Source organism: Paramisgurnus dabryanus, chromosome 8 (assembly GCF_030506205.2).
Source record: "Paramisgurnus dabryanus chromosome 8, PD_genome_1.1, whole genome shotgun sequence".
In the NCBI taxonomy this organism is placed as follows: domain Eukaryota; kingdom Metazoa; phylum Chordata; class Actinopteri; order Cypriniformes; family Cobitidae; genus Paramisgurnus; species Paramisgurnus dabryanus.
Window position 1 is genome coordinate 21,373,777 of NC_133344.1, and position 27,093 is coordinate 21,400,869.

Genomic DNA, 27,093 nt, shown 5'->3' on the forward strand with positions numbered 1-27,093 from the left:
GCTTTTCATTTATTTGGCAAAAAAGAGAATGTGTATTGCCATCTACATGAACTTTATGTGCATTTTTAGCACACAAAGATAACTTGCATTTATTAAAATGCCAACTTCAGTGTAGCTCTTAGATTTATCACTGAGAGGCTGCTTTAATACTGAGAGTATATGTGGACGAGAGAGAAACATAACCTTTACACCTGTAATATTTAAATCCGTCTCTTTTGTCCACTTCTGTCCTGTTCACTTTGAGGGGCAATTTCTGAAATAAGATCGCGCAACTTTCACACGCTAGCAAAATGAAACTACGCGGAAATCAGCCGCTTTCGCTTTATCAATGAAAGGCTAAAAATAGCGCTGAATAGGAAAAGACGTAAAACATTGTGTTCAGTACCTCAGATAAATGGTCGGAGAGAAGGCGATCTCCTGTGGCAGTTCGAGCACATTCAACCCATAGACTGCAGTTCAATCTATTGTTTTATTTCCGATGTCATCATGGGTAACATGAAATAAAAATATGTTTCCACACACCAAACTTATACGACGCTGGCGCATCCTCCAACTGCGGGCAGACTTCCTTTTCTCTCCCACTTGCCATTTCTACACGTAACATAACCTGCAGTACTTATACTCCAAACCAGTCACCTCTTCTTTCGCGCGAAAGGGAAACACGCAATCTGAGGTCACATACAGGGCATGAGACTACATTGCGCATGCCATGAACCGTTGAACCGTGCGGTACACACGCGCTCCGAACCGAGACAAGCGAACCGAACGGTTCGGATTTTTTTCATGGACCGTGCCACCCCTAGGAGTGATGGTATATATTTTGAAAATGGTGCAGTGAAATGGTTAAATATAAGGTATGCATACTGTATGGGACGTCCCCTTAAAAAACAGATCATCCTTTTTTTCTACTCTTTTGAAATGAAGTGTTTAAAGGCCTCTGAAGTGGAGTGATGGTACATATTTCGAAAATGGTGCAGTGAAATGGTTAAATATAAGGTATGCATACTGTATGGGATGTCCCCTTCAAAAACAGATCATAATTTTTTTCTACTCTTTTGAAATGAAGTGTTTATAGGCCTTTGAAGTGGAGTGATGGTATATATGTCCAAAATGGTGCAGTAAAATGGTTAAATATGAGGTATGCATACTGTATGGGACGTCCCCTTAAAAAACAGATCATCATTTTTTTCTACTCTTTTGAAATGAAGTATTTATAGGCCTCTGAAGTGGAGTGATGGTATATATTTCGAAAATGGTGCAGTGAAATGGTTAAATATGAGGTATGCATACTGTATGGGACGTCCCCTTAAAAAACAGATCATCCTTTTTTTCTACTCTTTTGAAATGAAGTGTTTATAGGCCTTTGAAGTGGAGTGATGGTATATATGTCCAAAATGGTGCAGTGAAATGGTTAAATATAAGGTATGCATACTATATGGGATGTCCCCTTCACAAACAGATCATCCTTTTTTTCTACTCTTTTGAAATGAAGTGTTTATAGGCCTTTGAAGTGGAGTGATGATATATACAGTATGTCCAAAACGGTGCAGTGAAATGGTTAAATATGAAGTATGCATACTGTATGGGATGTCCCCTTCACAAACAGATCATCATTTTTTTCTACTCTTTTGAAATGAAGTGTTTATAGGCCTCTGAAGTGGAGTGATGGTATATATTTCGAATATGGTGCAGTGAAATGGTTAAATATAAGGTATGCATACTGTATGGGATGTCCCCTTCAAAAACAGATCATAATTTTTTTCTACTCTTTTGAAATGAAGTGTTTATAGGCCTTTGAAGTGGAGTGATGGTATATACAGTATGTCCAAAACGGTACAGTGAAATGGTTAAATATGAAGTATGCATACTGTATGGGATGTCCCCTTCACAAACAGATCATCCTTTTTTTCTACTCTTTTGAAATGAAGTGTTTATAGGCCTCTGAAGTGGAGTGATGGTATATATTTCCAAAATGGTGCAGTGAAATGGTTAAATATGAGGTATGCATACTGTATGGGACGTCCCCTTAAAAAACAGATCATCCTTTTTTCTACTCTTTTGAAATGAAGTGTTTAAAGGCCTTTGAAGTGGAGTGATGGTATATATGTCCAAAATAGTGCAGTGAAATGGTTAAATATGAGCTATGCATACTTTATGGGACGTCCCCTTAAAAAACAGATCATCCTTTTTTTCTACTCTTTTGAAATGAAGTGTTTATAGGCCTCTGAAGTGAGTGATGGTATATATTTCGAAAATGATGCAGTGAAATGGTTAAATATGAGCTATGCATACTGTATGGGACGTCCCCTTCAAAAACAGATCATAGTTTTTTTTATACTTTATTTAAATTAAGTGTTTATACTGTAAGACAGAAAGAGAGAAAGAAAGAGAAAGAAAGAAAGGAAGAGAGAGAGAGAGAGAGAGTAAGAGAGAAAGACAAAAAGAGAGAAAGAAAGAGAAAAAGAAAGAGAGAAAAAAGAAAGAAAAAGAAAGTAAGAGAAAAAAGAAAGAGAGAACGAGAGAGAGAGAGAAAGAAAGAAAGAAAGAAAGAGAGATAGAGAGAGAAAGAGAGAGAGAGAGAGACAGAGAGAAAGTGACATAGAGAGACAAAATCTCAAAGCTCATAGCAGAGTTTCATAGCTCTTCAGATTCAGATCAAATGAAGATGTTACTGGGGGAAGACAGACACCCATCAGCTGCTGCTAAATTCATTTATCAGTTACACACCATCAGAAATAATCTACAGCCCTGATCTTGTACAGTACTTTTATTTTACCTCTCATGTGCCTCCATAAATGTACATTTGTATACTTCATATGTTTAAATTCCAAAGTCTACTTTATATTACAAATATCCTCTGATTCTATTTTATTTTATTTGCAGTAGTACTTCATCCATCACCCAGCACCTTAGCTTAATTGCACCTTAATGTTTGTTAATATTGTGTTACTGTATGTTTCTTGTTTTATGTATAATGCTTTGGCAATATAGTAAGTGACACAATCATGCCAATAAAGTTCTTTAAATTGAAAATTGACAGAGAGAGAACGACAGAAAGAGAGAAAGAAAGAGAAAAATACAGAGAAAGAAAGAAAGAAAGAAAGAAAGAAAGAAAAAAAGAAAGAAAGGAGAAAGAGAGACAGACAGAGAGAGAGAGAAAGAAAGAAAGAAAGAAAATTATATATTAATGAGTTAGCAGTGTTACTGGAACAATCCAGCACACCCGGCCTCATCCTACACAACTCAGAGATTAAAGCTCTTCTGTATGCAGATGATCTGGTGCTATTGTCAGACACTGCACAAGGTTTACAGCAACACCTGGACCTGCTGGAGAAATACTGTCAAAATTGGGCCCTGACGGTCAATCTGAAGAAAACTAAAATTATGATTTTCCAGAAAAAAGCAAGATTACAAGATAACAGATACACATTTATTCTAGGAAACACTGCACTAGAACACACCTTACACTATGACTATCTTGGGTTAAAAATCAGCGCATCAGGCGGTTTTGGTCTCGCGGTAAATGCACTTAAAGAGAAAGCTAGACGAGCATTCTATGCCATCAAAGGCAAATTTAAACAAACAGACATTCCTGCTACAGTTTGGTGTAAAATATTTGATAGTGTAATAATGCCCATAGCTCTGTACGGTTGTGAGGTTTGGGGTCCACAATGCCTAACAGATTACTCCAAATGGGACAAACATCCAATGGAATCCCTGCATGCTGAATTCTGTAGAAATATTTTAAGAGTTCAGAGAAGAACACCTACTAATGCATGCAGGGCTGAATTAGGCAGATATCCCCTAATAATACACATCCAAAAACGCTCCCTTAAATTCTGGTCACACTTAAACTCAAGTCCCCCGAACACACTTCAATATGAAGCCCTTAAAACCCAAGAGAAGAGACCTAAAACCAGTCCCATCTGTCAACTGGCTCTAAAACTCCAGACCAGCACTAATGAACGCAAACAAACCACAATAAACCAAATCATTAAAGAAAGTCAAACTTTATATTTGGATCATTGGGATAATGAAAGTAAAAACCAAAGTAAACTAGAATGTTATCGGGCACTAAACAGAAAATACAGTCTGTCAGAATATCTCTCCACAGTTAGAGATGTAAAGCAGAGACGAATCCTCACTAAATACAGACTCAGTGATCACAGTCTGGCAATAGAGAAAGGCCGACATAGACAAACATGGCTCCCAAAAGAAGAGCGAATCTGTGTCCATTGTGACAGTGGTGAGATCGAGACAGAGACACACTTTCTCCTTTACTGTGGTAAATATAAAGAGCTTAGAGAAAAACACTTTGACAAAATCTCAAAGCTCATACCAGAGTTTCATAGCTCTTCAGACTCAGATCAAATGAAGATGTTACTGGGGGAAGACAGACACCCATCAGCTGCTGCTAAACTCATTTATCAGTTACACACCATCAGAAATAATCCACAGCCCTGATCTTGTACAGTACTTTTATTTTACCTCTCATCTGCCCCCATAAATGTACATTTGAATACTTCATATGTTTATATTTCAAAGTCTACTTTATATTGTAAATATCCTCTGATTCTATTTTATTTTATTTGCAGTAGTACTTCATCCATCACCCAGCACCTTAGCTTAATTGCACCTTAATGTTGGTTAATATTGTGTTATTGTATGGTTCTCGTTTTATGTATAATGCTTTGGCAATATTGTAAGTGACACAATCATGCCAATAAAGTTCTTTAAATTGAAATTGAAAATTGAAATTGAAAGAGACAAAGAGAGAGAGAGAGAGAGAGAGAGAGAGAGCGAGAGAGAGAGAGAGAAAGCGAGCGAGAGGAAACCAAGCGCTCTGAAAAGCGCGTTCTTTCTGCTTTTCTTGAAATTACCGTATGTATAGTAATAGGCGCACACGCTTAATTTGAAATGCGGCTGGCTTGACCATGTATTTTCGAACAGCGGCTGGCTTGACCGCGGTCTTTATTGTGACTGAAGTTAGGATGTGTATCAGACCAGCTGCAGAACTTTCTGGATTATTGAAATTCCTGCATTAACAGCATAGATAGATATACCTGCACATAACCTACTACAGTAACCACTGCGTAGCGTCTGTACACCCCATGGTAGCCAATACATTTAACATGTTACGCTTCAAAGAAACAGCGGCAATGCACATTTTAAGAAATGTAACTGAATGTTCTTACCATCTCAGGGTTAATGTCCGTGTGATTAGGATTGTACATTTATATCCTTTTTCCTATTTATTGTCCGCTGAGAACATGTGTTCTTCGTTCGGCACAAGAACTGACAGGTGATGACGTCAAAACATCGCGAGAGCTATTCGAAATAAGACGCCTCCGTATGATTCCTCGAATCGCTCTCGTGGTAATTAGACGTCATACGCCTGTCGGTTCTTGCGGTGTCTCACGAAGTTGAACACAGCCATTTCGTTCTAGCTGTACTCATTAGATTCCCTAGTGAAGCCACATTATCCAATCACAGGTTAGACCTAGATTTCGACCCAGCCCATTGGTTGAAATCAAACCAATAACAGCACTACTTTCTTGAAAAACATTATTTAATTAAACAAATGTGTAAATACATAAGTCAAGTGCAAGACTGATAGATGTCCGATAAAATTCTGCAGGCAGGCAATTGTACACACGAGGTGAGTTTCTGGATAGGTTTCGTATTTATTTAGGAGAGCTTCAGGTATGCATAGCGTAAAATGTAAAGAAACAAAAGTCACACAAGCCCATTAGTTAAAGCCATTGACACAAACAGTAAAACACTTTTGTTACAGTGACAACTTTTTGTTTATCAATCTTTAGTGTTATATATTTAACTTACTCTAGGAATCATTCAAGTAAAAACTTCAAGCGATATTTTAAATTATGTTTATTTATCATCATCATCTTTCACACAGGATTTTGATCTAGGAGAATTTTTTTAACAGTGTGCCGACTTACTTTTCGGGAGATTAAAAACAGATTTATGGGTTTTAAGGTAAATTCACCTTCATTCAATTTTAGGAAAAAAACCGTTTAACCTCATAGGAGGCAAAGTACAGCACTAAAATGAATCACAGAAAATTCAAGTTATAGAAACTTTTACAGCAGATCTGTTAAATAATTATTTAGGCAGAAATTAAAATAAAATGTGGAGAACAAAATAAAACAATTGCAATTTCATAAACAGCACCACATATATATAGTTATCGGTCAACTTTTAAATAACTACGCAATAGCACATAATTGGTCCACAAAAGTCTATAGCTGGCTTTCCATCACTGATTTTTTGCGCATTTTGAAGTATCAAATAAAAAACGAGTGATGTAAACGCCAAATTTAGGATTAAAAATCCCTTAATTTGCAAAGCCATCACTGATTTTTTGCGCATTTTGAAGTATCAAATAAAAAAACAAGTGATGTAAACGCCAAATTTAGGATTAAAAATCCCGTAATTTGCAATAAAGTTTTTGCGCCTGCTTGAGGTTGGTATTACAGAGCCCCTAAGGGGACATGGAGCAAAAATTAAATAAAGTTTGGCATCACATGCGCACGCAAAACTAAACTTTAGATTTTTTCGGTAGGTTTTTGACTTATACAAAAAAAAAAACAAGTAAGAGTAAATGTGAATAATGGGAGATGGAAACGCATTTGCCGAATAAATTCTGATGTAGCAAACATTAAACCCACGTGACGTTGTCTTTCCCATATATGGGAAAGCTGCAAGTGCCAGCATCAAAAATTCTGGATTTCTTTTTTCTGTGCACAGCATATAAGCTTTACTGCTAGTAAATTTATAACTTACTAAATCGTAACTAAATGCAGTCCTGTCTTCATTTTCTAAGCGAGCCTTGTTTTGTTTACAGTTGGTTACCAATACCAACCGTTATTCGTTCAAACAACTTGATGGAAACGCACATAATTTGTATTTGTTTTCATTTTTTAAGCGAATTTTGAAAAGATTCGCTTCACGTTTCGATGGAAACCCAGTTTATGTGGTCTAGGCGTCAACTAAAAATATTCAGAAGGTACCTAGGAGGAAAGAACCTACAGGTGTCAATATTATTCCAACTCCTAATGCATTTCACTTCGAATGCATTTTTTATTTTGTTATCATATAAATAGATACAAATTTTCGCAGTCCTGTCCTGACTTTCATAAAGATTCAAAGTAGGACTGCCATAAACTCTAGATTATAATCTCACAATATTTTCGTATAACTTTTTTGTAACTTTCTGTTACCAGTAGTAGTTCTAAATGGCCAGAAAACTTGTTGGTAGTTCACGGATTACGGATGGCCATTGGTCTTGTCTTGAAGAAGAGTCAGGGCGCTGGAAGAGAAGTCACGCAGGACATGTAGCGTGTTGCGCTGCATCTGTAAGCTGTCACGTGAAAACTGCTTCTGGGTCTGAACCAAACGTTGCATTGATTCTGCAAGGGACTCAAGGGAGCGAGAAAGCGACCCTATCAGCTGTGTAGTGGCCTGCTGCTCCTGCAGGCTGAGTGAGGCACTTTGGGCTAAATGCTCCCGTAGGCTGGGCTGATCCGTGGGAGATGGCCGGGGAGGAGGTGGAGGCGGAGCTGGAACTGAATGTGATGAGGATGCTCCAGAGGGTGGAGTCAGGGTTGCAATACCGATTGCTGGACGACCGTTGAATGTGCTGTGATTTGGTTGTTCTCGCATATTGCTTTTCTCACCACTGGGATGGCTGAGGAATCCAAGAGGATTTATAGTATTCTGATCTTTTTGGCATCCTGGTTCAATAAATGGCATGATAGTGTCTGGATCAACAACAAAACAAAATGTAGGCATATGCATTGTAAATACACAAAGTATCACTTAATGTTTAAACAGTAGTAGCAAAATTTTAACTAGTAAAAGAATATACAAATATTATAGCGAGTATTCCTGTTGTGTCCTACCTTCCTTTTCTAAGGTGTCCGTCTCGAAGTCCGTAAGCGGCACTGCTGAATCATCTATTATTTAATTTCAAAACAATTATATTTTAGTGAATCGGACATATAACAAACACGCAGTAAATAATTTACTTATTCAACTAAAATAAAACGAAACTCACAGCTATACATCATATCTGTAGGTGGCACAACATCTCTTTTCCCTGGGATCCTAGTATGGATAGGAGGTGGCATTGCTAGGCCAAATGAATGAGGCATACCATTTGCAAAGCCCGAGGAGCTATGTGGTATCTCAGAAACACCTAGACTATCCTCATTGTCGTCATCCATTTGCTCATCAGTTGCCATAGCTGTCATGTTTTTGCTAGACATCTGAAGGATCTGATGCACCATGGCTTCCACAGGTGAAAGCTCTTGCGCAATATAGGCAGGCGTGGCTCCCGCCGCCTTCATGGCTGCCACTCTCCGCTTGGTATCGCATTTGAGATCGGCCCATTTTTTGATGACTTCGATGACCTCTCTGTGACACTCGCTGACCTCATTGATACGGTCCGTCAGAGCAGCCCAGGTATGGTGTTTGAGTTCCTTCGAAATGCCCCTGTTGAACCGCCCTGTTTCAGACATTAGTATATTAGACTATTTTAAAGGTAGAGAGGTTCCTTATTAAAACTACACAATGCATAATAATGCTGAAAATCTAAACGCCTTACCAACGAGAATGTGCCGTTTTCTCTGTACCTCATTGAGAAGCAGCTCAACCTCCTGAAACGTGAACCGTGACTTTCTTTTCTTAAACCGTGTCAAACTGCCATCTGGTCCCCTGTAGTGGTATGGTAGAAACCCAGACATTCTCCTCTGTGTAAGGTCTCAGTGGTTTTCATTCACAATTAAACAGGGCTTCTAGATAACATCCATCAGAAATATGGCTTGAACTGTTTGTCTGAAAAAATAAAAACAGATGCAATTTACATTTCTCTTTGAACAATTCGATTAATTACTTCCTCTTTTTGCCTTGTTCAGCTAATGCCTAAAATGATTAAAAACAACATTTAGACAAATATAGAAATTTGTCTTACATTTATTTATATACACACATGCAGCTGGCACATCCATTTATTTAAAGCAAATAATATTGCAATTAATCTACAGACGGGTTTTTTTTCGGTCTGTATTTATTTATCGTCTGGCTAGTGGCTAAACTGTTCTCTGAAACAATCCCATGTCAAAAATAAAATATGTTAGTTTGCTAAAGACGAGGGGAGACGGCGAGCATGGATCACAACTGCGAAGAGGTAGATTTCAAAGACCTGTGGCTAACATTGTATACATTAACTTAATATTAAAGAGTAACTAAACCCCTGGTCAGAGCCTGACTCCACCCACTGGGAATATTTGAAAAATGCAAGAAAAGTGGGCAGATTCCAACGAAGATATAGGGGACGAACTAAGCTCGTATCAAGTGTGTAGTGAGATCGTAACAAGGGCGTGGTGAGAATCAATGAACAGCATTAATAAAGCATCATTCTTACAGATCATTTACTAAAAAAAGTTGGTTTAGGGTTTAGTTACTCTTTAACTCAGTGTGATATGGTATATAAACGAAAGTAATTTACTTGTCATTTATTTCCCTTATCATCGGTATTAAACTACTGTAAAATGACTTTGTTGTTATTGATTCTATGTGGAAGTCTACCAGAAGTTGCATTTAGTCCACAAAAGCCGTTTGTTTATGTTGTTGCTGCTGAAACCGTCTATATACATTTCCTTCAGTATGCGTGTTATCTAGTATCGAACCTACACTGTTTTGGAATCCTACCATAGTTAATATTAAAGTATATTGCAGTATTATTAATACAATTTAATAAATTCACTATCCACCTTATTTTTGACATAAATGTGGGCACTGCCATTTTTGGGCTCCTTTGTGTAAGCCACTTCCGCTGAGCCACTAAAGCTATGGTAGTCGTATTGCAAGGGACACGAGTTTGCCGCTTTAACAGGCTTTTTAATATTCATTATGATATAAGGGAAGACCGGCGTAATTTGAGAAGTTAGGGGTTCCTATAATAGCTGGTACAAATGCAGTAAATTTCAAACAAAACGTTTGTTTTAACAATAATCCACACACCAGAGCTGAATGTGTATGTGGCACACGTGCACCCATGATCTGTAACATCCATTGGTAAAACCTTTCATAGAAACGGCCACTACACAATAAATTAGGGATGCGCGATAATTCGCATGTGATTGTCATTACGCATCTTGTAGGTGAAGCCGGTTCCGTGATTAGTAGTAAATCGCCATACCCCGCTTTCAGATGGAGCAGCATTTACTACACAAAGCCGTAGTTCACTGACAATCGAGGCAATTTTGCACTAATTATTGTGGACATATTGCCCACGATATGTATGCAATATGGCCCAGATTGTCAGTGAACTACGGCTTTATGTAGTAAATGCTGCTCCATCTGAAAGCAGGTGATGGCGATTTACTACTAATCAAGGAACCGGCTTTACTGACGAGATGCGCATGATATTGCATGTGAATTATTGCGCATCCCTACAATAAATACAATAATTGTTTATAAAACTAATATTATGCTGATAAAAAATGCTGATTAAAGCTGCATTCAGGGACTAGCAGTAGCAGAGCGACGCAATCTCATTGATTTCAATGGAAGATTGGCGACAAGAGCGACAGTGAGTGCGTTTACATGCACAGTCTTACGCCGATTATGCTTAATAAACTGATAAGATGTGGGGTCATGTAAATGCGTTAAACGGGTTTCCTTTATCGGGGAAAGCCCATAAATGGCGTAAGCAAAAACCGATCGGCACAGGTAGTTTTTTGCTCATTACGCCGATTTCACGTGGCATGTAAACACCTTAACCGTCTTTCTCACAGTTTTGTCCATGTGCGCATGTCTCCGCGTGTGAAAGAAACGTCAGACGCGGAAGTAAGCGCAAAGTAACGCATAAAAGTCTCCGCTCGACTAAAGCAGTTGGCAGAGAAAATGTTAAAATAGAAGCTCATATTACATTTACAGGTTCTGCAGACACGAGAAGAGATAAAACAGTACAGCTTAAGACAGATATGCCGTTGGCTTTTTGAACGACTATTGTGTACTACAGGTGGTGACGTCACTGCCTGCGAGAAAACTGATAATTCTTCAAGTCCCTAGTAAACGCAGTTATCTGCATAGCCGGCTTATTGATTTGCATGTAAACGCATGAAAACAGTTTTCTGTAATAAGCAGATTTTTGATAGTTATCCACTTATTCTGTGCATGTAAACGTACTCAGAGACCGTTGGCAACTAGATGGGGTGTGTCCAGTCGTGCAACAAAGTTGAGAAATGTTTAAATTTATGCAAATTATAAGCGACTTTCGAAAGCGACTACCAAGGAGAATGAAGCAGTAGAGTTCACGTCATCGTCAGTTACTGGAGTGGACGGTATTCATTTGTTTACGACAACCAAATTTAGAAACGCCTCTTTTCAAAGAGACAAGCAACACACAGCGACAAAGTCGCTTATAATGTGCATGTACCTTTAGTTGGTTTATTATTCTGCATATATTTTTATTTATTCTATATATTATTACAGTACAATATATACACACAAAATAAAATGCTTATTAGTTAATGTTTATAATAGTTCTTAATGTGTTTGCACATAATTTTGTTATGTTTTAAATTAAAACGCAAATAATTTTTATATAAGCAAATAAGCAGCTCATCTCCATCTAGTGCATAAGAAGCGATGTAATAATATTTTCAAAAAATTAAAACAATACTGAATAAATGTATTAGTTTAATGTTTATAATGGTTTGTTCAAATAACTAACAATGCATTAAATGAGAAAGACGCTGCTGACTGTCGGACCGTGTGAAGCTTGATGTGTTGCCATAAAAACTCAAACAAGTCAATTAAAATTGTTGTCACATCGGAGGGACAACTCTGACATTTACAACCATTGCCTGAAAAGGTCAAAAACACAAATTGTTGGTCTATTTTGATGTACAAACACTCAACTGACTTTCTCACTGTCCAGATACTGGTATGCCTCTGTGATTTTATAGTTGCGGACTGAAGACCCGTCACCCCAGAGCAACAACACACAATTATTGAATATATTGTCATATGATAAAACAGGCCATTTCTTAATTTCATCCTCCCACTGGTTCAAACATGGCAGGTGTAGTAAATATTTACCATAACTGTTTAAATTATGTTTTATGCGTGCTCCCACTACACTATTATTGAAACGGACGTCTCGCACAAAAAAGGGAAACAGGTAACATTACTTACTTCCGCGTTTGAAAATATGGTTAACACTACAGAATACTGTACAAAGTGTAGTAAATACTATCATATACTGAGGTACATTTCAATTTATTCAAGTTTACCATGCAAACACAAAAGAATAGTACAGTATTTTTTCCATATATAAGGTCAAAAGATTATAACCATCAAGTTACAAACAATAATTTAATTCTAAATATTTATCGTTATTCAAGAATATAAAGCACACATACATACAAGATGGTGTCCTAAAATCAGATAACTAACAAAAATCAGCATTACAATTTGAAGGACAACTCTGAAAAGTCGCACGCACACACCTAATAATAAATCATTAGATATAAACACAACATGAAGCCTCAATAGTGATGCTCTTGTGACGCGTGCCCTTTAAAAAGACAGCACAGGCAGACAGATCCAAAAGGAAAAGACAGATCCATATTTTCTAGGCTCCTTTTACTTTAAATTAACTGTTACAACTAATTGCAGTGTGATCTCACAGCGCCTCGCCGGTGTCTCCATATGCTTCCTGCTTCTTTGTTGTTTTCCTGTCTAATCTTTGAGGGCAACCGAGAGAAGCGAGCGAGCGAGCACAGAACACATCACGCGTCTCACGTATTCATTTCGCCAAATACGCATTAATACAGAAAATATATTTTTTTGCACGTCAATAACACGCTTTACGCGTACATATTTATGTATTTCTAGTAATAAGCACGAAGTCCTTCCGAATGCACAAACCGAGTCGTATTTTGTAGCTTTAGCTAGCAAGCCTAGTGGAAAAAGGGAGTACGCAAGCTTTTCGCAGACGCGTTAACGAACGAGTTTTACGCAAATCTGAAAGACGGGCGTTGAAATATGGACCCTTGTCGAACTTTCTTAGTATTGATATAGTGATAGATTAAGTTGTATTTACCTACATTGAGGCCGAACGTGTCCTAGGATTTGTCGCTGTAGTGTTGGCCGATAAACTTCGCAGGCGGCGATCCCCTGCGTCGCGCAGACTCAGTTTACGTGTTTTTCCCCCTCCGCGAAGATAGTTCGCCAACATTCTATAGTAATCCTGCCCTGTGCCTGTATGGAAGCAGACCTAACAATTATATGAACACTGTGGCCCGATCCAAACTGCAAACTATTTCACGTACAGTTAAATAGAATGTAATTTTAAGCACAATATAACGCGTATTTTTTTATTGTTTTTGTACGCATTTTTTTCCCAATCTAATATAGACCACATATGGGAGTAAGTTAGCAATCAAAGATGGACTTCTGTACCAATCAAATTTTGCTTATAGAATATATAGATTTGTGTTATACTGTAATAATAATATTAATGTATTATTAAATATAAAGTAAACTATAATGGATAGAGTTAACAGTGACATTTTGACTTTAAAAATATATATATTTTCTTCCCTGACTTTAATAAGGTCTCTGTTGTCATATTGAATTACTGGACGTTGAGTATAATATGCATAAATAAAAATATAATTTGGGTGGTTCCAAAAAAAACCCTGATATGTAAAATATGATCACCATTTATGCAGTTCACCAATAAAGTTGCCACGCAGTAACTATCGCCACCATTTTGAGCTTCTCTCCCAAAGCAGGGAAGTGGCATTGTAATTGAAACACATAACCTGTAGGTGGGTGTAGTGAGGCTCCTTTAAAATTAGTCTGAAAAATCTAATAGTTGCCTACGTTCTTTACTATCCAGGCTTGTTTGATCGATGTGTATCACAATAAAATAAGGTTTAAGGAAAAAATTATATTCTACGTTGATAAATTGAAGTATGCATTTTTAAATATAACAATTATGCAAGTGGCACATATAGCAGAAAAAACATTTTGTGCATCAGAAAAAACAATGTATAAATTGATTTATTACTTTAACGGTTGCTTAAAGCGGACAAAATACATTTACCAATACAAAGACACAGTAAAAGTGGTCATTTCTCATTCATGATGATGTGTTCTGCAGGTTTAAAAATCAAGAATCTAAAATTTTATTTACATACAATACATGCTTAAATTACAAATACAAGGCACACTACGATGACATAGGCATTATATTGGAATTCATTACATTTCTCTTTGTTTATAATTTGCTGTCACATCAATAGACAAACAATTACGGGAAAAAAGTTCCATAAAATCATTATGTGTGCACAAGAACATATATAACAAATTGTTTAATGGCTAGCATTCTGTTTTTATCTTGATATTAGCTTTGTGGCCCTCTGATTGGCCTCATTTATCCGGGATTCATTTACCATGGCCTGCCAAAACAAAACATAAAACAGCCATTAATATAAACTGAACCAAAGTAAAATTTATATAACTTCAGATTCTCTTGGTAATATAATAATTTCTGTTCAACAAACAAATAATCCCATTTCAAACACTGACCTTGTTCTGTATGCGGTCTATCTGGTCATTCTGAGTGTCGATTTCATTGCCCATGTCAATAGCCATGCTTCGGAGGTTGCCAAGGATACTGCCGACCTGAGCCAAGTTTTCTTCCATTTCGTCCTCTCTTGCATCATTTGTCACTCTGTTGAACAGATTCGGTGCACAATATTTAGGTTCACACACTGATAAATCACTGTCAACCCTTCATAGTTTATGTCCATAATTATATCTGAACGCTGTTATTGCATTAACATATTTCAATCTGAGTAAAAGTCTGGAACCTTTTTATGTATCCGCCACTCATGGTCATCTTCTCCCTCTCATCCACCACACGGGACGAGGGCTGGCTAGACACCACCCCATCCTGATTATTACCCCAGACTTTCTTATAGGCCCCACTTGCTTCAAAGTCCTTTAGCCTGTGGAAAGCCACGTGAGAAAGACATAAGGTTGAACAGATTAAATATATCTGTCCCCAAAAACCTTGAGAAATGATCTGTAAATGTTGGCTGTTATCGCATATGATTTAACACTGACTGCTGGAGACGCTATTGGTTTGTGTTGCATCCTTTCTGAATGAACCACACAAGAATCACAGTGCTTATTATTTGGATGAAGGCTCGGAGTTGATACAACCTTACTGCTGTAAGTTAGATTTGGTGAGGGCACACAATTTTTAGAGGCTTAAGGCTTAATTTATGACAAAAAAATATGACTGTGATTTTGTAAGTTCAAACATTTGCCACAAAATGACCAAAACATGCATGTTTTCGTGCAAGCACACCTACATGCCCCTGAAAGCAAAGCCCCTCCATCACACCACATACTTATCACAGGAGCACAGACCGCAGCATTTGCCCAGATCTGTAAGGTTTTTCTCGGCTTCCCTCATGTCCTGGTTGATCTGGTCCAGCCCTTCCTCAACCCGCTCCAGCTGCTCTGGATGACGGAAGGTGGGATTACAGAGTATGGAGGTTTCAGGGGTTAAAGTACGGGGATAAGATAAAAACACAACAACAGTTTTCTTAACAAGCGACACAAGCCCACAAGCAACTAAACGTTGTAGCTCTGACACAAAATGACAATACAAAACTAATATAAACTTAAAAAAAATGTGTTAGGAATATGACTGAAATGTGTTAAGAAAAACAATGGCAACTGTTATGTGAGCATGGGTTGTACAACAATTAGGTTAATTTTAAACAACAACAAACCTCTGCTCACATAACTTGTCCATGATGACAAGGACAAATCTAAAGGGAACTTCAATGCAGGACAGGTTTAGTGATTGGACAGAGGCATGGGCAGAGAGGTGGCATGACTGACAGCTTGATAGCCGACTACCAAAGCCCAGCCATGGCTCAGGTGTCTGGGAGGAGACCTACTTTGTACATGGCCAGATGCACAGACCGCAGCATCTGGCCATGTCAGTGAGATTTTTCTCAGCCTCCTTCATGTCCTTGTTGATCTGATCCAAGCCCTCTTCAATGCGGTCCAGTTGTTCTGCCCATGCAAGGGAGACGGGGGCGGGTGTGGGAGGCAGTAGGAAGGGTGAATTGAAAGGGGTAGATATGTGCGAGCATGCACAAGCAAACACATACATTTTTGCATATGTACAAAATCATATAAAACTACATTTATATGTCGTACTGAAGAGACAAGTAAATAACAGAGGAGGAAGAACACAAGGGATGTTCACCCACATATGCAAGATTGTGCATAGTCTGTGTTATTAGCATAGAGATAATAGCTACCTGTCACACAGATGCAATTGCTATTACACGATTTAAATTCAGTGGCTGAACATCAAATGATGCATTTACAAGTTTTTAAATAAACTGCTGTAGATTCTTCATTTATTTATCTATAATACAATATCTAAGGAGATAACTCATTACCTCCCTGTTCATCCAGCATAACCAGTGTCCTGATTCCTGCATCTTTACTCTGTTGAAAAGCGTGAGGTAAAGAAATCAATATGAAAGCAGATCGAAGTAGACAAAGCTAAGATGAGAAAAGCAAATAATAAACACAACAAATAAAACTTGTTGGTACTCATCAATTTATATTGTGCCAGAACACTCTACCTGGTGCTCTTCTATTTTGAAAATACTTTTAAAAAATGTATAACGTTATATTAATCATCATGACCATTAACAAAGTAAAAAGTGGAATATCAGAATATCATAGAACATTATATGCTTTAATGACTTAGTCAATGTAGTTTGCTTTCATTGGGTCTCATTCATAATACAGATGTTTTAACTAACAAATTATAATTTAATAAAAACTTTCATGCTAAAATTTATTTTAAATGTATTCAAAAACGTAAAGAACAACTTAGACCACACGTTTGTTATAATCATGAACAGGGAAAAATATATAATATATATATATATATATATATATATATATATATATATATATATATATATATATATATATATATATATATATATATATATATATATATATATATATATATATATATATATATATATTATAGGGTTCTTTTTTCCTGTTCATGATTATGACTAAGTTGTTCTTACATTTTTGCAAACATTTATTAGAAATTTTAGTATGAAAGTTTTTGTTGATTCATGATTTGTTAGTTAAAACGTCCAAACGCATATTTCACAAACAAATTCATGCGTACGCATGCTTAGTCAATGAGACCCATTGTTTTGAATAAACCACTTTTTTTCGTATGTTATAATGTTTAAAATTCTTTAAATTCCTTTAACTAGACTTGCATTTTGAATCTTAGATTCTTGTGTAATCAGAGTAAATCCTATATGATTAGAGTCAGGGTACTATTTACTGTAGTAGCCTACTCCAGTTTTGCATACTCACCTCCTCTAACAGAAGCTTCATGTTTCTGGTGATCTCTAGAGACTGATGGAGGTAAAAAAAAACATTGTCTGTAAAGTATTTATTCAAACCTATATATCCTTCTCTATATCAACTTCAGAGCAATCCATTAAATATAACAAGTGGCAATCTAATACCACCTGCTGTCATTATTTGAAGAGCCCCTGTTTTACAAGTTAAGATAAAAAAAATGGTGTGTAAGTGTGTTACTACATGTTAGCGATCTGCAAAGTACACTTTACTTGAAGGGGTGTTCATAAGACTGACATGACACCTTCATAATCATGACATGGCACATGAACATGAAGGAGATTTTATGCACATAATTATTTAATTAATAATGTAATTAACTGTTTTTTTTATGGGATATGGACCCAACGCTGCATGGCTTAACCCATCATTGTACCTCATTGTACCTCATTGTACTGTTTTCATTAATTTTAGGTGAATCAGTCTACAAATATTAATTATAAAATAAACTAAAGTAATAAAATATGATTTTATCAATTTTTATTTTTATTAGTGGATGGTTGATTTTATTTGTTAAACATATGGAGCAAACTAAAAAAAAACACTATGAACTGAAGAATATTTATGATGCTGTTATAAAACTGTTTGACTGAGTATTAACACTTAATGACATTTTAATGACAAATTGTATTTGTACCACTGTAGTTGAGGTCAAGAAAAATATTTATGATGCTGTTATAAAACTATATGACACAGTATTAACACTAACTGATATTTTAATGACAAATTCAATTTGGATCACTGGTAAAAAGTGGTCAGTTATGTTGTGTGTTTATGTGCCTACAATCTCTTTCATGTTCATGACGTGTCATTTCATGATTATGAAGGTGTCATGTCAGGTAAAGTGTTACCAAAATCCCTTTAAGTTATCACCTATAACTGACTTCAAATGTCTTTTCTTGGACTATAATGAATGCAAGGATTGTAGGCAACAGTTTACTTCCACAGCCGATTGATGTGGACTCCATGGACATTATCTTAATTCTGCCCACTTTTGACTCACAGCCTGTAAGTACCCTATGTTTCATATTTAAAGAATTTACTAGTGACTATTCAAACCATGATTTAAACATGAGTTTTCAGCAGTGCAGAGTAGCACTTGTTGTTACTATGATCACAAATGCAGACATGGTTTTATGTTTTAGTATCTTTACCTTTCCAATTTAAATGTTCTGCTCAAGCCACGCTGGCAAAGTTAATCGATCAGCTTGGTAATCTGCATTTACTATATTAGATTCGGGCTCATATTGATAAGGTACTCAAGACAAGATTATCTCCTGTTTGAAACTGATCTTTCAAATATGGTAATGAGCATTACATTTCCTTTACTCACTTGAGGTATTCAGCCAATCACAATGCACTAGATAGCTGGCCAGTTAAAACACCGCGCTTTTCAGAACGATGAGCTTTGAACAATTCCACACGTTTCAGAAAGGCGGGGCATAGAAAAGCAACAATAATTTACGGTATGTGGAAAATTATTGAACCATAAACCATGTGAACACAATGGATTACTCCAAATACACAAAATAATGTTCTTTTTAGCAATGAAATAGGGGCTCTTTAATACCAAGCAGAAAATCAGGCATAATAAATAAATTCATTTATAATTTACATAACTTAGTCACAACAGGAATCAATAATACTGCATGCAAGTGCATATATAACATGTTCAGCGCCATCGTCCTAGCAGCTATGTACCATGGGGATAAGAGTGACCTGTAGCAACCTTAACAGGATAACAGGGAAAATGTTTGATGTCATCACTGTACAGCTTGTTGATAAGTGAGTTGAGGTTGTGCAATGTCATCAAAACAAAAACAACACTAACAGGGCACACACTGTTAGCTGAAGATAAGTAAGAATCAATACCACAAGCTAAAAGTTTCCTACTTTTAACATTTGTTTGTTGATGGCATTACCTCATCTGTCACCTGATTGGCTCTCCTCTGCAGCTCCTCTACCTCAGACCTCACTGTGGAGTCAGCAGCCATCCCAGCAGAGTTCTGCAGTGGGGGGGGGGCAGGTTGAGGGAAGCAGTTATTCTTAGAGCAAAGGCTTTATAAACTCAGCATGCCTCAGACTGACAGCAATAATTGGCATACTATGACGACGAAGAGAAGAGAACACATGCTGAAATTGTTTGCATAAAATCTAATGCGGGCAAATCTCCTTATGCAACACCGAAACCATTATTCATTAATTGCTAGGTGTACATCAAAATTAGCATGCCTTCAGAGCACGAGGGTGGAAAATTATATAGCGCTACAAATCTTAACCAATCCTGGAACAAACCTCTTTGGAGGGTGTGCTTAAGTTGTCAAAATGTCTTTCACACTGTGTGTGTGTGTCTAAAGGATCACAGCAGCATGTGCTTTTAAAACAAAGCAGATGCATTTGTTGAATAATTTTGTTGGTTCTTTTAAGGAGGCTGATGAAAATTAAAAATGAATATGAAAATAAATATGAATACAAAATATGAAAAAAAAAACACACACACATTTTCCTCAGAGGAAACAAACAGATTCTGCCTCGTTGGGCAGTTTTAATTAGTACATCATAAGCTTATTTATAGTCTATGATTTTAAGAAGGCTTTTTTTTCTTTTTGCAAACACCTTGTGCAATCTGGATGGAAAATAATTATGCAAACTTTTCATAACTCATCTAAATTATACCTTATCTTAGATAGCTAATGCTTAGCCTGCAAGAAGCTTTTGATTATACTGTATGCTGTCCAATAAACAATTATGTTCACATCTGAGGTGGTATACAAATGATTAAATTATATAATTATTCTAAGAAAGCATGCTTTGCATTATTAGCTGGAAATTGTAGTCTATCTTTAACTAAAATTACTAATTAATGTTTATACATATATTACTAATGAGCAATAAATAGATTACCTGTAAATATAGCCTACCAATGCAGAATATGAAAGTTTTCTCCAAAATGTATATAATAAAACAATGAAAATAGAAACTTGTTGCTGAACAGTACAAAAAGCACTGTTGTTCCACACAGATAATGTTATGTATTATTATAGGTACAGTAATAATGTTTTTATTGTAATATTTGTTAAAATAAAAGATAAAAGTTATTCATATGCATTTTCCATATGTCATTTTATATATGCTAAGGAGAAGGAACATACTAATACTAAATATCTAAGACGTGTAAATGTCAAATGACTCTGAAAATGGTTAACAACAAGCTTACATGAGCATACAGAAGAGATTTCATCCGTACAGTACATCGATGAGGGACTGTTGTTCAAAGTGAATGACAGGCAGTGGACCTACCGTACCAATTTTTAAATCAAAGCGCAAGATAAATTGTTGTTTACACATGAGTATATGACTTTAAAAACAGAGATACGATTTGTATTACTATTCTTAAAGTACGGTTTATAAAAATCCTTTATTGTAACCTAAAGTACCAAATTTAACCCGTTGTTATGTAAGGTAACGTTAATTGAACATTTTGAGCTTGAATAATTGGCAACGTGCCCGACGAACTTCAGGTGAACACGGATAAAACCTGTCATCAAAACATGTGCAACCTCAGAAATCATAAAACAAACACGTAGCTTGTACTTTTTAACCTACTAGGGTATACAAACCCAATCAAATTGTCAACATATAAAGTAACAACTCCAAACACTACACATATAAAAACGCCTTTCCAACTTTCAATGAAAATTTCTTTAATTTGACAAAACTTACCGTACGAGAGAAATTACAGGTTTAAGTTTTTACTTCCCCGGAGAATGGCGCAAAAACAATGCCCGCTTTGTTCACCCGGTTGCGCTTAACACCTGTGTTTGCTCATTGATCTGATTGAGCATCATCTCTGCGCAGCAGCCAGTTCTCTCAGGTAAATCAGTGGGCACGCCCTTTTGCGAAGAACTGTCATGCTATTGGCTGCTGTAGGAATATTATCTAACGCTCGATATTTTAAATGGCTGCTTTAACTGTCAGTCATTCTCAAGCCCAACCTCCCCCCAAATGAGGATAGCTTGCGTTGCTCGGGGCAACCGGTGTTTGAACACGTAATGAGTCAGTCTGCTTTTGTATGTCCAGAACAAATAATGTTTATTTGTGCGTCAGCGTAATAAAAACCACTTTAAAACTTTATTAATTCATATCTTCAATGAACTTGCATGCTCGGTCTTAATATATATTATCTCTAAAAGGATAGATTTTCAATCTTTGGTTATGCACTTCGTTAAACGATGGTGGTTGTTAAACAGAAGACAATAACGCAAATGCTTTGTAACAAAAACTGCGGTAAACTACACATTTAGAGGTCAAAATGCTAACAAGTATCTTATTGCAGCAAAGCTGCCACCTAGTGTCAGTGAAGCATGTTTATTTCATGCTTTTTAACTAACAATAAAACAAATAATAAGGCATGTTATAAAAATGACAATGATATTCCACAAGGTAGGAGAACAGACTGGAGTATTCCTGTTTGTTTAGGAGTACATAGTCAACTGCAACCACTGTGGATGAAACAAAAGACAGAATAAATGAAACATAAAGCTAAGACTATAGATTATAAATGAATTATGAAATGCAATTAAATAACAATTTGCAGTTTACACACCTCCTGAATGTCAACTTTAATGGTACCATTGTTGTCCTTGTCAAGTGTCTTGAAGGCACCTGTAAATGTACATAAGTAAGATACATCATGCCAAATATGAGCACTAGAGAGAATAAAGACAAACAGAAGTTTAACTTACGGCACATAGCATCTAGACGAACAAGACACCCAATGAAATTGTCAAAGTCCATGTTGCCATCAGTGTCACTGTATCTTCTGACAATCATCTGGAAAAGCTGATCATTAAGTGGGAAACCTAAACAAAGGAAGATTTTTTTAAATTAGAGATTAGACCCATGAGATATCTATTCCACGTTGAGTCATACATTGTCAAGAAAAAGCTTATGATGGCTAGGAAACCACTTCCGGTGAGTCACTAAAGCTAATGATAGTCGTATTGCGAGGGAGCCGAGTGTGCAGTTTGACTGGCTTGTTAATGTTTATTATGAAATCCTGGAAGACCGGCATAACTTGTACAGTTAGGGTTTGCCATAATAGCTGGTACAAATACAGTCAATTTCTAAAAAAACATTTTCTTTTAACCATAATACACGTACAAGAGCTGAGTGTGTATGTGGCGCAAGTGCACCCATGATCTGTATCCACCTATTTTTTTACAGTCTATGGTATCCACACATCCATCCAGTAAAACCTTTCATAGAGAGTGCCAGTGAACAATAAATACAGTAATTACAGTTTTCAAAAATATCTAATATTATGCTGATAAAATATGCTGATTTAGCTGGCTTATTTATTCTGCTATTTTATAATGTTTAATGTGTTTGCACATACTTTTAACACACATGTTTAAAAAAAAAAAGCAAATCATTTCATAAGCTCGGGTCTTACCTAGTGCGTAAGAAGCGATGTAATAATATTTTTCAAAAAACGAAAACAATACTGAATAAATTTAATCACTTAATATGTTTATTTTGGTTTCTTCTAATAACTCACAATGTGTTGAATGAGACAGATACTGCTGCTGACTGTCGGACCGCGTGAAGCTTGATGTGTCGCAATAAAAACTCTCAATTAAAAAGTCAATTAAAAAATGCAGTTTTAAAAGAAACTCACACCAGAGGGACAGTTGTGACATTTTAAACCATTGCCTGAAAAGTTTTTAAAAAATAATTCTGTGTCAATTCCATATACAAACAATTGACTGACTTTTACATTTTAAAGATACTGGTATGCCTCTGTCTTATGTATTTGCTGATTGAAGATTCGTCACCACCGAGTAGCAACAAAAAATTATTTAATATATCTTCATATGATATATCAGGCCACTTCTTCATTTCATCCTCCCACTGGGTTATACATGGCAGGTGTGCTAAATATTTACCATAACTACTTTAAACATGTTTTATGCGTGCTCCCACAACACTGTTCTTCCGGCCGGCAATTGAAACAAACGTCTTGCACAAATAAGGGAAATATGTCACATCACTTACTTCCACGTTCGAATATAAGGTGGATAACTTCATACCTATTTTAGCATGACAACACTTCTTACCTGCTTCTTTGAAAGCTCCGGGCAGCTCGGAAGCTCCAATCATACCAGAGCGGTCTGCATCAAAATTCTTGTAAATGCCCTGGATTTAACAAAAAAAGGTTTATAAGAAACTCAGCTTTTTTGATATACAAAATGGAAATCTGTATGACAAACCAGAAAGCTCATTACATTATGTAGACATAGGACAGAGGTAGTCTGTTTTGCACACAACCATTCATTCAAGATGTCAAAAAGTCAATTACAGCTTTAAAAATACTTTACGAACACTTTTACCTGCCACCTCTTGATGTTATTCCAAAGATACTTGAACTCCTCAAAGCCTAGCTTTCCAGTACTGTCACTCTGAGAGAGCAAACTGTCAAGGCGAATATCAATGAATCTGATACTTTGCTTAATGCAGCAAAATTACATTCCCACCCCCCCTCTCTTGATATTGTACTGAAGGATACATCCATTACTGCCACCATGCTCCTACAGGACTCAATACTGAAACCATCTGTCCTGAGATCACCACCTAGAGAAGAGAATAAGTAAACATTTTAACATCTTTAACATTGGGGCTCATTCATGTCATCTATACATGTAAAGAAAATGAATCTTAACTTGTTGTAAACATAAGATAGACTTACGTTTGGTGATAATCTTGTTAAGAATATTCATGAGTTCATTAGGGCTCACCTCCATATCCTATTATGAGGAAATCAATATAAGATGTAAGAACGTCCTCTCTGCTTTCACAACATAACAGCATTTTTTTATAATTATCATAGAAAATACAGATATTTACTTCAAAAAACGCTTTCTCAATCAGATTTTTTTAGAGTAAACACAACGCCATTGCTGCATCCCAATTCACCTACACTATGCACTTTAAGAGAACATATCATAAAAATCTGACTTTTTTCATGTTTAAGTGCTATAATTGGGTCCCCAGTGCTTCTATGAACCTAGAAAATGTGAAAAAGATCAATCCAGTAACTTAGTTTTGGCAAAACATTCTCTGCAAGCATGTGAAAAAATAGGTCATTGAAATTTGGCTTCCCCTGGGATGTCATACAGCCCCTTAATCTGCACTATCCAACCATGGCACTGCCATTTAGTGCAGAGATCAGCTCATTTGCATTTTAAAGGACACACCCAAAACCGGCAAATTTTTGCTCACACCTACAAAGTGGCAGTTTTAAAATGTTATAAATAATAAATTATCTATGGGGTATTTTGAGCTAAACTTCACAAATGTACTCTGGGGACACTAAAGATTTATTTTACATCTTTAAAAAGTCTTCTGAAATTTTCCTTTTAAAGTGTCTATTCATTTCTGCATACTTATGCATGCATGGAGAAATATTATGCATGTACTGGTACATATTAATGCATAAGTGACCACTGTTTATAGCTTTTCTTCATTCATTATTTCTTATGTAATTTATTCAATATAAAGTTAATTTTAATGACCACACATTGGTATTACTGCATCATTTTGGTGATATTTTTGATGTTGTACATCATACAAAATAAGAATGAAAAGTCACTTTTAGTACAAAATACCTGATTTACTCAAACTTTTCATCATACAACAAGGAAGTATGTCTTTACGTTATAGGGCAAACCACTTTAACCAATGCCTCATATACTCAGCATGCATGCACACCCCTCTATGACTCAACACAACCCAGCGATACAACCTCCAAAACAATGGCAGGAATGTACAAGCGGAAGAGCCAGTCATGTTGCTTGACTGTATTCAGAGACAAGCCGCCATATAATTTTGTATGATATAGCCACACCTCTGTTGTCTGTTGTTGGATCAGAAACTCTGAATATGCCCTACTAAACTGTGTGTCAATAAACTGTTCTGAAATCAGAAGAAAAGGCACACACATGCTGGGTGGAGCAAAACGGTGGAATGTAGACAATCCCTTGGTGTGGAAGCTTCTGGCTTTAAACGTAAATGTGTTCACCTGACACATTTCACAACTTTTTTGATTAGTGACACCATACTTAAGATACCTCAAATACCTTGATGATATGCAGGGACAAAGGGAATGATAAGTGTTCAGACTTTAGAGTAGTAAAACTCCCAAAAGGTGGGGGAAGTGAATATAGCCCCTGGGCATAAACCTGGCTGAGCCTAGCTATGATCTTGTAAGAAACTGCACCACTGCTCCCTTAATGTGAAGCAGCCCTGAGAGTAAATACTTTGTATACACCATCTGGCAAATAGATATACAAATATAAAGAGGGAATATTATATTCTCCATAAAAGCCTACTCACATCCCCTGCAAGTTGTTGAAAAACTTTGCGAAACTGCCTCTCCTCATCAGTTTCATTGGGATTGGCATATGCTAGTGGTCTTCTGGGAGGTGGCTGGAACAAACAGAGCGAACACTTTGAGAAATGCATTTAACATTTTCATATGCCATAGCAAGAATCAATGAACCACTCTATCTGAACCTCAGGATTACATTTACATTAACACTTATGCATTAGGCAGACATTTGTGTTTTATTAAGATGTGTGTTCCCTGGGAATGTTTTTACTGCTATGACATAAAAGCTTTTTACTCTTAACATTACCATTATGAAAATAACAAAACAATTATACTCAAACTTACAGGATCAGATGGAACAAATTGGGCTGGATCGATGTTGCTATGATGCAAATATGGAAAGAGGCAAGAAAGACAAAAATAAGACTGCTGAAAACACAAATTTTGCATGCTATTGCAGACTTACGAATTATGTTAAAGTTAACACTGGCAGGTTGCTTACCTTACAACATCGATGAGCCCTCCAATAAGTTTTTTGGCCAAATTCATTTTGAGAACTCTGAATAAGGCACAAATGAAATGATCTAAAAAAAAAAGTCAAATATGACAAGTTTTTTCACTTACACAACTCTCATGCACTCGATTAATATAAACATTGATACTGGGAAAGTCAGGACACTACAGTATTCCGTAAAGTATGGGGGTTGCCCTGATAAAACAGATTTGTAAGGGTTAACACGACTGTCCTCCATTAAAATGCTTGCCTAGTTATGTGATTATTTATAAACACTTTAACCAAATCACCCTTACGTGAATTATAACGCATACGACTATGCGGTTGTACTGATTTTGTTACAACGATAATAATAATACTCTATTTCAGGCCGTGTGATTAAATCATGACGCATACAAAAAATAGCAAACGTATCGTTTAATACAGGGTTAGGTGAAGTATGAAAACTTACTAGAACAAAGACGTTGAAGAGACCCACTGGAAAGTAACAGAGAAGAAAAGGATCTGTTCCTCAGGTAAACAGAAAAGTAAACCTGTTTCCAAACTGCAGTCTCATATGGATAGAACAGCGCTCCACACCCAGTATGCTCATCGGTAAACGTCTGGGTCCTAAAACCTGCCTCGTTCATGAACGGCACTGGATGAGAGGCAGGGTACT

The 27,093-nt window shown here is 36.4% G+C and overlaps 3 protein-coding genes across 6 annotated transcripts; all 3 read right to left on the bottom strand.

Annotated features, from left to right (window-relative positions):
- Positions 1-5,660: 5,660 nt before the first annotated feature.
- Positions 5,661-13,296, bottom strand: LOC135770967 (uncharacterized). 3 transcript variants are annotated; one of them, XM_065280948.2, is made up of 5 exons: positions 13,140-13,296; positions 8,627-8,856; positions 8,078-8,527; positions 7,923-7,976; positions 5,661-7,781 (listed from the first exon to the last, which is right to left on the bottom strand). In XM_065280948.2, exons 2-5 carry the CDS (start codon positions 8,763-8,765, stop codon positions 7,288-7,290), a joined length of 1,137 nt encoding a protein of 378 aa, XP_065137020.1. In that variant the 5' UTR covers positions 8,766-8,856; positions 13,140-13,296; the 3' UTR covers positions 5,661-7,287. The 3 variants fall into 3 exon arrangements, with proteins under 3 accessions (XP_065137020.1, XP_065137019.1, XP_065137021.1); XM_065280947.2 differs by having other exon boundaries at positions 13,136-13,296; XM_065280949.2 differs by lacking the exon at positions 13,140-13,296 and adding an exon at positions 11,954-12,044.
- A 786-nt stretch (positions 13,297-14,082) lies between these two features.
- LOC135770970 (synaptosomal-associated protein 25) lies at positions 14,083-21,458 on the bottom strand. The gene is made up of 8 exons (XM_065280952.1): positions 21,256-21,458; positions 19,455-19,538; positions 17,485-17,526; positions 16,530-16,578; positions 15,459-15,570; positions 14,913-15,050; positions 14,629-14,773; positions 14,083-14,498 (listed from the first exon to the last, which is right to left on the bottom strand). The coding sequence occupies exons 2-8, from the start codon at positions 19,524-19,526 to the stop codon at positions 14,433-14,435; spliced, it is 624 nt and encodes a 207-aa protein (XP_065137024.1). The 5' UTR covers positions 19,527-19,538; positions 21,256-21,458; the 3' UTR covers positions 14,083-14,432.
- Positions 21,459-21,598: 140 nt separating this feature from the next.
- On the bottom strand, positions 21,599-27,082 carry capns1b (calpain, small subunit 1 b). 2 transcript variants are annotated; one of them, XM_065280950.1, is made up of 11 exons: positions 26,887-27,082; positions 26,424-26,505; positions 26,267-26,303; positions 25,927-26,019; positions 24,281-24,338; positions 24,101-24,165; positions 23,925-23,993; positions 23,652-23,730; positions 22,278-22,394; positions 22,139-22,197; positions 21,599-22,034 (listed from the first exon to the last, which is right to left on the bottom strand). In XM_065280950.1, exons 1-11 carry the CDS (start codon positions 27,062-27,064, stop codon positions 22,008-22,010), a joined length of 864 nt encoding a protein of 287 aa, XP_065137022.1. In that variant the 5' UTR covers positions 27,065-27,082; the 3' UTR covers positions 21,599-22,007. The 2 variants fall into 2 exon arrangements, with proteins under 2 accessions (XP_065137022.1, XP_065137023.1); XM_065280951.1 differs by having other exon boundaries at positions 26,424-26,480; positions 26,887-27,010.
- Positions 27,083-27,093: the final 11 nt, after the last annotated feature.